Below are 11,548 nucleotides of genomic sequence, written 5' to 3' on the forward strand. Positions count from 1 at the left end.
TTTACAGACAAACTTTTATTATTGTCTTAGCCCAGACACCAGAGAGGTCAGCTTGCTGCCAAACTAAGTAATGATAAAACCAGATCAACATTTAAAACTTTTATTTTTGGTTTAACATATTTTGATCTTCTCAAAGAAAAACAACCCCCCATGTTCTGTATGTACCCACCTAATCATTAATTTTTTTTAAATCAAAATAATCATCAAACTGATAAAGGGAGGTATGATCCCCCCCTTTTCTTTTTAAGCATTACAATTTCTTTTTCAGATTTCAGCATATATCAATGTTCATTGACCTTCATCTGTACAATAGTTGCAGTTATTCACTCGAACATTAACATACAAACAATAGATAAAAAACAGCCTGGTACGAGTGAAGTCAATGTAGGGGAAACATTGTCAATCAGTCAGGCCCAGCATCCTTTCGAGGAATACATGAGTGGTGTGTAAATAGAGCCTCTGCTGTTTTTATGAGTGTTATATTAATGTTGACCAGGGCAGTTCTATTTTGTACAATTAAGGCATGTGAAACACCCAAAATGATGGCCTAAAATGGACAGAAAACCAAAAGTAATTTACATTATTTACAGTGCATCCAGTCCACACCTCATTGGGGAGTGAGACAAAGAATGTACAAGTGCCTTTCTAAAGACACATACATCGTCTGTTTGTGGTTCCCATTCTACTGATGCCAGGATCAAGGAAAGAAAGAGTTGTTGTCTCTTGCTTAGTCCAGTTCGATGACATCCAAAGATTTTAGGTGTATGCTGGTTCCAGCATGGATGTTTAACCTTAATTAAATCCTCGAAGAACTGTGAAAACAAAAACGTAGCATTAAACAACCAAACAGAACTTCAGCAAAATTCCAATACATTTTTAATATAGAAATTCCATCTCACCCGTTTCATTGCAGTTCAGCTGGTAAATTCCACTTCCATACATGAACTCCATCCCTTCTATAATAGCTGTATTTATAAAAAATAATTTTTTTACCTAAATCTCATTTTATTAACAGACCAAGTAACGATACGTCCGTGTCCTTGAGATTTAGTTCAAGTGAAGTATGTAAAGAATTGAGGAGAGTTTGTTTCTGTCCATCTCCATCTCCCCCTTCACCAAACATTCATCACATCAAGACTCCTCAAAAGCAGGAGTTTTGAAAAAAAGTATGATTGAAAGACTTGAACTTTCAGTCTCTCTGCACAGTAATATTTTTAAAAAGGCATAAAGGTTTTGTTTTTTTCCCCCAAACATTCAAATGACCACTTTTTACAAATGCTGTAGAATTTCCTTCATTTGATAGTGTTGCAGAGAGATTTTTCTCAGAGGATGAAGAGAATGAGATTGCAGTTCGAAAAATGCTTAAGCCTCTTTCCTTCTGTTTGTGTGAGGTTGTGATGGATCCATATATACATCCGCTTCATCCCACTCTATAAGAAGCACTCAATGAAGCTGACTTCCACTCCTTTCCAGATTCCAGGATGGCATTTGAATTTGTGCTACAGTCCACACTTGCGTTCGTGTTTTCAGTCCTTAGAATAGAGATTGAAATATGCTTAAAGCAGGTATCTTTTCTATAGATCAAGTACCGAAATGTTCGATCCTCAAAGTCTTTTTTTCTTTTCAGACGATTCAGGCAAGTAAAAGTTGCCCCCACAAAAAAAAAAAAGAAAATTACTGATACACACTGCAGATCCATGGCTCTTATTGGCCCTGTCTCAAGAGCGCTAACGGAAAACAGCCAGTCACGCGTATTTCATCTTGATGTCTGTTTGGCGGGAGAGAAATTCTAAATCTCCGGGTGCAGCGAGAGTACTGGAAGAGCACCAGCAACCGAAGCCCGTCGACTCAGAACACGCTGCATGAATCCCAGAATCAGTCCATAGATAATAGGCATATTCAGAATGGTGAGGTGTCCCGTTTCGCTCAAGAGACACTCAAGCCTTGTTTTCAGATACTCAGTTCGATTTGGAATACATTCATACATAATACATCATCATCAGGAGGCAAATAATAATACAAATTATTATTCCAAAAAAGGTAGCAGCCTAGAAAGTGCTCCAACTCAAAGTTAAAATACTTTGTATAGAACAATAAAAAAATAAATCATTCATCCTTTTTCAACAGCACAAAAAAAACAAAACAAGTAACACAAACACACAAGATAACAGCGCCATGGTGACTGACTCAACAACAGCCAACAGAATCCACTCACACACACACACACTTTCTGGACAGAAGGCAACATTTCACATTGTGGACAGAGTGAGAAAATGGAGAAGGGTAATAACGCAAGTACAGTTTGTTTGCAGACAACAGAGGAGCTACATTTCAACACCAAACACAAGCCCCAAGACCCTGATTACCCTCTTAGAAAAGAGCCAAACAGCACCTTAGACACGCTTTGAAACACTGAAGGAAAAAAAAATGCAACGCTTGACTGTCCTACCGGTCTCTGAGCCCACGTAGAACAACTTCTGTCCATCCACATGCACACAATACATCAGACATGCTCCATAAAGTAAAAAAATTGTGGTGAACAAAATAAAAACATTTTTGTTTTTTTATGTCGGTCGATAAACAATACAATTTGTGCAGACTCACGCGCTCACAAAAACTCAACCTATTCTTAAGTTTTTTTTTTTTTTTTCTCTTTTTCTTCTTTTTTGTTAAACAAGTGCAAATCTTCAAGTTTTCAAATTCAGATTTTTATAGCTTTACCATAACATAAAAATACAACAGTGTTTGTCTTTCAGGAGAGACAGTCGACTCTAATCTCCCCTAAGAACATTCTTAACTGTGTTCCACTCTGTTCCTACCTCTTGTATGTATACTCATACAAATATTCTACACATAATATATGCAACAATATATTCACACATTTTTGCATTGTAAAAAAGACAAAATCAGTTTCAAATATGAAAACATTAAAGTGCAAGTTTGGATAAGGTGCTTCACTGACGGGAGGTGGAAGAGAATCTCCTCCCAATAACCCTCTCTTTTGCTCTCACAGTGCAGAGAAAGAGAGAAAGCGGGACGGGGTGTGGACATGTGTTGTCCCACCCCTTCCTCGTTAATCAGTGCACATTCCTCTGCTGATTTGCTCCAGGTTTAAGGCCTCAGGTAAACTCAAGTAGACGGGCTGGGTCAGTAATCCTCCACCTGCTCCAGCTCACCTCCCCCCAGGAATGAGTAGCCTGCGGAGAGTGAAACAGGAGAACAGAGGGTGAGGGTCTGAGTGTTCACATTTTAAAAGAGGTTTCCCATTGGGGTATATAGCAATGACTAATTCATAGACATTGTTTATGTCTCATGTTGTTTTGTAGCTTAAGGCATGGTAGAAAAAATAAAATGCTTTTCATATAAGAACATTAGCAACATCTTCATCCTCTCCTCTATATGAAGATCTGACTAGACCCAGGTGGCAAGAATTTGAATAAAGGCCAGAATGTGGATTAAACAGCAGTAGTTCAGAGGTTACATTACCTAAGGGTTATACAAGTTAATGTATGCATGTTGATGGGTAAAGCTGAATCTAATGCAGCAGGGGTTTGTGAGTGTTTATGCCAGTATGTGCACACTAACCGAGGATACTGGGGTCAGAGTGGAGCATCACGCTAGACTTTTTCTTCGCTTTTCCTCCCTGAGTGTCGTACAAACTTCCACCCTTACTCATGTGAGCTGCCTGGAACATCGACTGTGAATATAAAACGACATTCAAATACAACAAAATGTCATCTCTAAAATTTATCCCACAAATGGCCAAGCAAATATGCAAGCTTTTTTTCAAGATTTTAAATTTGAGTGTTATCATTGGTTAAATAATAATTTCGTTTTATAATTAGATCTAATTATTGAAAACAATTTTATAATATACAGTATGTATAGTCTAAAACTTTACATATCTACCTGCAGGGGGAAGTTCATGTTCAATCCAGAGACCTCCTTGGACAGCTGTGGAAAGATCAGCACATTCAAAATCTCATGTGCATGTTAAAAAATTACAAAATACTGTATTATATACAGAATAAACCTGGAGACAGAACAAATTTATCATTAAAAAACCCAAACACAAACCTGCTGTTGCCTCTGATGATTTGCTTTCTGTTTAGCACGGCGCTCCAGGAACTGCTTGGCAAACTCTTTGGCTTCAATGGTATCGCCCAGATAAATGCGGATGAAGTCATGAACTTCATATGGTGACTCCACCTCTTTCAAATATGCCACAATGGTGGACACTACAGAGATATAGAAAAGATAAAGAAAGTGAAATAAAAGATAGAATTCATACTCTTAAAGTAGAGTGCAGGAAGAAAACTGAATGGGAGAAAGATTAGATACCATCCAGTGAAGAGGAGTTATTTGCAGAGGTGTTGAGAGCATGGAGCATCTGTTCACACCAAGTGGTGAAACCATCCTGAGCTTTCATCCCCTGAAGTAGCTTCAGAAGTCTATCCTCATCGTCATTACGCTTACGGTGATTTAGCATGTACTGCTCACTGAAGACATACATTTGACATAAAATAATTTCACCCAAAAATTATAATTCTCTCATATGCAGTTTCAAACTCAAATTACATTCTTTTATTCTGCTTAAAGGTATTTTGATGGATGTAAGATTTATATCAATACAATGGGAGGCAATGGAGTCCAACATTTTCAAGATCCAATAAGGACATAAAAGGCAACATAAATGTAATGAAAACAGACTAAAATGTATCTCCAATTGGCTCTATTGTTCTTCTAAAGATTATTAGGGGGCCAAGTATCGAAGGTGCTGGAACCCTATTGTATCCGTTAGGATTTTCTTATTAGGGGGGCAAGCAGAAAAGCGACTGGAACCCTTTAGTATTTGTACAGATTTTTATTTTCTGCCCTAAAATTGTCTGGGCGAGACCACAAGTCGTGAAGACACCAAACTTGGTCTCAAATGCCAACCGCTACTCAGGCATATAAACGCAAACCCATCTGAATCTAGGTGGTGCTATATTAAGCACTTTTATGTTTTGGCTCATATATCTGCAACCGTGAGGGCTACAAACCTAAATTATTTTTTTCTCTGATTTCTTTGGTCAGGCCCTACAAAATGGCTATCTCTGATTTCATTTGAGTTTATAATTTATTTTTTGCCATTTAGATTTTTTTTGAAATCATACTTTTTCAAACTCCTAGATATTTGTCCGATTTGTATGGCATCTACAAACATTTACCCCCTTGAGAATTATTTTTTCAAAGAATTTCGATAAGTTAAATTGTTCCAAAGATATTAGCAAAACAGTTCCTTCGTTTGAACGCAATGAGTAATTGATCAATATCTACCAACACAAATTCCAAACATAACTCTGTATACCTTGTCAGCAGGACATTTTGAAGATGTATGCAAAGTTTTGTACAGTCTGCCACTAGTGGGTGCTACAACAAAAGAACGGTCATCAATCCGCAGTCATATGAGTGACAAAGTTCAAATTAAATATGCATATATCTTTGGTTCAAGTAATAACGCATTCTGAAAAAACACCAAATAACTAATATTGGGAAGGGCCAATGGTTATGAAACTCCACCGCACACAAACAGGGTGTCTAGATGAAGTGGTATAACAAATTTTGTGACATTCGACCACAAGGCGGTGCTATAATTTGCCAATTTGTGTTTTTGCTAAAATCTCCAGAACCATATAGGCTAGAATACAATTCTGAAGCTTTCTGAATTCATCAGTGCCCCTAAATCAAACAATTACTTGAATTTTCATTTCTGCAACAAATGTTTCCTATGACTTTGATTTAAAAACCTACTTTTTCAAACATGTCCTATGCCATTTGTCTGATTCGCACGCAGCTTGATATGTATATCAAGCTGCGTGCGAATCAGACCCTCCTGACATAAATTTGTTCAAATAATGTTGATGTCAAATCGTTCCAAAGATATTACTGTTTTGGGGCGTGGCCTAGAATGACTACTTAGCCTGTATCTTGTGAGCCCAACTTTCAAGCACCCCCTTGAAAATGGGCATGTATGGGGGGTTTTGTAGCACCCCCATTTTCATCTAGTCACCAAAATTGGTACATACAGTTGAAGTCAGAAGTGTACATACATGCTAGGAAACATATATATATAAGAAGAAAGTTATAGGACTTTGAGACAACATAAATGTGAGTAAATGAGATGATAATTTTTGGGTAAACTACTTTAAGGGTGTGCCAAAAATTATTGGTTTATCATTTGTTTTGTGAGTGAAAGTTTGTGTACCTGAGAGAGGGACTGCTGCGGCTGTTCTTCAGGCTGATGTTACGATGGCTGGCTTGGTTCTTCATGGCCTCATCCCACATGCCCATAGCATGGTTGCTGCATCCAACCTTCCCTTCCATGCCAGATCCTAACCTCATCCCTGCTGAGCCATCACCCCACTGGCCCATCGTCAAACCTCCATGCTAAATGAAACACACACAAACAGCGTTAAAGCAACATCAAGTGGAACCACATTCCAAGTAATTTCCTTCAAACAGTAAGCAAAACAATAATTTTTTTTTAAACGTAATAAAGACAATAAGAGAATAAAAAAGCTATTGTATTTAAGCAGAGAGAATGCACTTCAATTTTCAAATCTTGAAAGTAATTTTTTTTTTTAAATAGAGCATTTAAATATATCTAAACTGTTGAAGTGCTCGTGAGGACATAGGATGTTCTTACTCTTTGCTGCTGAGCTCTCTGCTGCTGCTGTTTGTGAAGCCTCTCTGCCTCCAGCTCCAGAAGTCCCATGCTCTTTCCTGTGGCCTTGCCCAGAGATAGAGCTCCTGCCTGGCTTCCATTCCACCCTGCACCCCCTGATACACTCTGCTGCTGGCTCTGCTGAAATACCTTCATGATCAACTCCTGCTGCTGACGGCACTGCTGTAAAATACAAACATGTTACACATGATGAATTCCATTAGTAATGATATATATGAATCACACAGGGTAATTCCAAACTAAATGTGTAAATGCACTTTTAAGCCATTAAATATCACATATCCGTAAACATATAAAATTATAAACCTAAATACGTACATTCAATTTTGTTTACATTTGGCTGGTATAATGATGTAAAACTTGTGGTCTAGAGGAGAGGTTGCTCACCTGTTTTCGTCTATAAAGTTCCTCCTCCTCTCTCCTCTTCTGTTCCTCCTGCTGTCGACGCTTTTCCTCCCTTCGTTTCCTCTCCTCCTCTTCACGCTTCACCCTGAGTTCAGCTTCACGCCTGTCCTGCTGGATCTAACACATGCCCAGAACATATAAAATTAATGTAATGTGATAAAGGTTATGTTTAAGCATTCATATGAAACATGATCGCCCAGCTGTTCGAGGGGTTGAGTCATATTGATGAGCAGTATTATGATTTCACAACCCTGCTTGTTCATCATTGTGACCTTAATCAAGACATCCCCAAAATACTCAAGTGGAAATGACTGGTTTACTGCAAAAAAGATAAAAGCATGTGCTGAAAGGAATATTTATTACGGAGTAATACATATATCTCTTACTTTCTGCAAATGTTCAAGAGTTGGACCCTGAGCAGAGTTACTCATGGTTAAGTCCCACAGACTGTTCTCACCGCCTACAACACACCAAAGAACCAACAGCTGGAGCAACAGCACTTTACACAACAAATTAGCCATTAAATGTTAATGAAGTTAAAAAATATATTTTTACCCAACTGCTGAGAGACTGAGGTAGGCATCTCCCACAAGGGCCCAGTGTCTGGCACTGACATGGACCTGCTCATAGCAGGTATTATTCCAGTCTCCCCACACCTGAAAATAAATACACATCACCCACAAACCCAAATTACATGCACACCTGTGCATCTGAGACATTCTCACAGGGTGAAAATACCTGTTTATGTGCTGAAATCTCATCTGAAGTTGTTGGTACAAAGCTGCAGTGGCAGCTTGTTCTAACTGTTTCTTTAACAGCTCCTGGTCCATGTTCCCCTAAGGAGACAGACAGGAAACAGACAGAATAAGTACATGTATTATTTATAATAAGAACATGGAGCATTGCTTCAATTACTTCTATTAACTAAATATTTAGATTGAATATTAGATATCATGCTTGGATGAGCCACATTCTATGCTGTTGTAATAAAGCTGATAAACCCATAACCACAACCACATTTTAGTTTAATTATATAATCATCCTCCAAGCTGCTACGCTATTGTTAGGCCAATACACAATATTTCTTGGTGGAAGAATGGTTTATTCTGATTTTATTCATGATAAATTTAACTAGTTGGTTTCTTTCATGATATTGCAGTTGACACATTTTTATAAAAGCAATAAGCCACGTGAGACCAAGGTTAAGGGATGTTCTTAAACAGTCAGTAATAAATACAGATTACAGAGGGTTTTCTTTAAAACACTGTTAAAGCCATTTTTGCATATTTCACCTTTTTCCTTACCAGCAGGGGAGGAGGGGAAGGGCCAGGAGAGAAAGGAACACGCCCCCACATTTTGATGACTTCACCCAGGGGCTGAAATCCCTCATCACAGCCACGTTTGACCAGCAGGGTCATGGCAAAATAACCTGCCTGAAACCACTCGCACATCTCCACAGTAGTGAATGGACCTGAGAGAGAGAGATAATCAAGTCACCCAAACAATTTAGATTGTGAACATGGCAGTAAATGAAATCATTAAATGCCCAAGTCAAGAAAATGTACTTGCTTGAGAGAGCGTTACCTTGAATCTCTCCTTGAGGGTCTTTGTAGAACCACTTCATGGCAGACTCGTGGGAGAGGGGCAGAGCACTGGCAGAATGTGGGAGCGCGTGTGGGGTGGAATGAGAGTGCGTGTGCGCAGTGGGGTGTGTGTGAGTGTGTGCCACAGTGATGTGGCTCTCCTGAAGTGCTTGAGTAAAACATTCCTCCTCAAGGGATGTATCCTGCAGGGATGCCACCATTTTTTCAGCCTCCTTTAAACAGACCAGACAGAATTTTAGTTGCAAAGAACAATAATTAATGGGAAGAAGGTTGCAAATTTTAAGACATTTTATTAACCGACAATCGTTAACGTTAATGAATGAAAATCCATTCCTCATTAATAATAACAAACTATAAGTGGTGAACAGCTTGAAACTCAAACAAATTAAAAAAAAAATTCTTTAATCATAGCTTTATACACATTGAGCCAAAACATTATGACCACCCACAGATCAAGCGTATAATGTAGATCATCTCCTAACAAGGCCACATGTCAAGGTCTGGGTAGATTAGATGGTAAGCGTAATCAGTTCTTGTAGTCAATGTGTTGAATGCAGGAGAAATGGGCGGGAGTAAAGACCTGAGGGACTTTGTCAAGGGCCAAATTGTTATGTCCATTGTTATATCAGAGCATCTCTGAAATGGCAAGGCTTGTGGGGTGCTCCTGGTCAGCAGTGGTGAGTACTTACTGACAGTGGTTTGAGGGCTATCCTGTCTGGTCTGAACCAATAGAAGGTCTACCGTGGCACAAGTCACAGAACATTTTAATGATGGTTACAGGAGGAAAGTGTCAAAACACACAGTGCATCGCATCCTGCTGCGTATGGGGTTGCGTAGCCACAGACCGGTCAGAGTGCCATGCAATCTGGTGAAAGATGTGTGATGCACTTGGCAATGTTCTGCTGGGAAACACTGGGTCTGGCCATTCATGTGGATGTCAATTTGACATGTGCCACCTACCTAAACATCATTGCAGACTAGGTATACCCCTTCATGGAAATGGTATTCCCTGATGGCAATGGCCATTTTCAGCAGGATAATGGACCCTGCCACAATGCAAACTTTGTTCGTGAATGGTTTGAGGAACATGATGAAGAGTTCATGGTGTTGCCCTGTAGGACTGGGCGATAGGACGATGTTATCGGATATCGACATTTGCCTTAAAAAAAAAGGCAAAACTATTGATCTGGGAAGTCAGCAAATATATTAAACAGTAGCCCAGGGTGTGAAACAAGCACCCGCCACCTGCAAAATGCGATGAGGCTGAATCCAGTCTGCAAGTTCCTCATCCAAATGGATTTCATGCGCTGGTAATTTTGCTCATCTGCCTGCAACAGGCAGGTGACCTGTAAGACTTCTCGGAGTGACACGACAAGAAATGCTGATAGTCACATTTGCATGAAGAAACACATTTTATTATATTTTTAAGACCAGACAAAAGCTGTCTGATTTGCTGTTTGCTCAAATGTGTGCAGCACGAGCCTGTCTTGTGGAACAAGCACATGTAAAAGAGTTTTCAATCTTTTTTTCTCTTTTTCATTTGTCTGAAAACTGTTTGCAAGAATAATGTAGTGTATGAGATTGTTTGCACACGTTGTGCCAGTAAATTTTCATTCGAGATTGAAGTCAGGGCTTTGTGATGGCCACTCAAATACCTTGACTTTGTTGTCCTCAAGACATTTTGCCATAATTTTGGAGGTATGCTTGGGGTCATTGTCCATTTGGCCAATTTGCGACCAAGATTTAACATCCTAGCTTATGTCTTGAGATGATGCTTCAATATATCCATATAACTGTCCTTCCTCATGATGCCATCTATTTTGTGAAGGGCACCAGTCCCTCCTGCAGCAACGCTCCCCCACAACACGATGCTTCCACCTCCATGGTTGGTTCATGAACAAATTTGCATAGTGAGGACGTCTTCAAAAATAATGACATCAATAGTTTTAATTTGTTACTTAATGTCACCCAAAGTCCAATAAACATAAAAAAGCTAAATCAATATTTGGTGTGACCAGATTTGCCTTTAAAATAGCACCAATTCTCCTAGGTACACCTGAACACAGTTTTTCTTGGTTGTTGGCAGATAGGATGTTCCAAGATTCTTCGCCGAAGTTCTTCTATCAATTTACGCTGTCTCAATTGCTTCTGTCTCTTTATGTAATCTCAGACAGACACAATGTTCAGTGGGGGTCTTTGTGGGGGCCATGACTGTTGCAGGGCTCCTTGTTCATCTATTCTAATCTTTTCTATTGCAAAAGTAATGTTTGTGAGTCTAACATTAATATTCCCTAGTGACACTAAAGCGGAAGATAACCATCTTAAAACAAAAGCTTTAGTGAACAGTACTGTATATCTAGCCAGAGGTTTTCCTGCCTTGTCCCCCAACTCAAAGTATGACTGTCTTGCCCTGAATAGTCAAAACTCTACCTTCTGCGACAAAATAGTATTATATCTGTATTTCAATCGGGTCAATTCCCTGAGGCCATTAGGCGACATTCAGTGCTTCAGCTCTGCTTCTGCACTTTTAATATTCCCTTCCAATTCCACAAGATCTTGTGCTTTGGATTTTTTTGGTGAATGAGGAATACTGTAAGTGCCTACCAAGCCATGCTCATAGAGGATACCGAGGACCAGTTGGTCTCCATGTAGACATTGATCCCAGACTTTAGCATTTGTTGGAATTCAGGATTTTGTAAAAGGGATACATTAAAGCTCAAAATTTGCTGTCCCCTCAACACACAGCCATTGTCTAAACCGCTGGCAACAAAAGTGAGTACACCCCTAAGTGAAAATGTCCAAATTGGGCCCA

At 39.2% G+C, this 11,548-nt stretch overlaps 1 protein-coding gene across 1 annotated transcript in view; it reads right to left on the reverse strand.

Moving 5' to 3' along the window:
* Nucleotides 1–86: 86 nt before the first annotated feature.
* Nucleotides 87–11,548, reverse strand: part of gigyf1b (GRB10 interacting GYF protein 1b) — a 27,797-nt gene continuing 16,335 nt past the window's right edge. Inside the window, 14 exon segments of the mRNA XM_052117208.1 lie at nucleotides 87–812; nucleotides 900–3,197; nucleotides 3,586–3,697; nucleotides 3,910–3,954; nucleotides 4,078–4,238; nucleotides 4,342–4,499; nucleotides 6,248–6,429; nucleotides 6,689–6,889; nucleotides 7,115–7,249; nucleotides 7,519–7,592; nucleotides 7,688–7,788; nucleotides 7,871–7,968; nucleotides 8,425–8,603; nucleotides 8,717–8,948. Coding sequence (XP_051973168.1) covers nucleotides 3,148–3,197; nucleotides 3,586–3,697; nucleotides 3,910–3,954; nucleotides 4,078–4,238; nucleotides 4,342–4,499; nucleotides 6,248–6,429; nucleotides 6,689–6,889; nucleotides 7,115–7,249; nucleotides 7,519–7,592; nucleotides 7,688–7,788; nucleotides 7,871–7,968; nucleotides 8,425–8,603; nucleotides 8,717–8,948 — 1,728 coding nt within the window. The 3' untranslated portion in view covers nucleotides 87–812; nucleotides 900–3,147.

Source organism: Xyrauchen texanus, chromosome 44 (genome assembly GCF_025860055.1).
Source record: "Xyrauchen texanus isolate HMW12.3.18 chromosome 44, RBS_HiC_50CHRs, whole genome shotgun sequence".
Lineage (NCBI taxonomy): Eukaryota > Metazoa > Chordata > Actinopteri > Cypriniformes > Catostomidae > Xyrauchen > Xyrauchen texanus.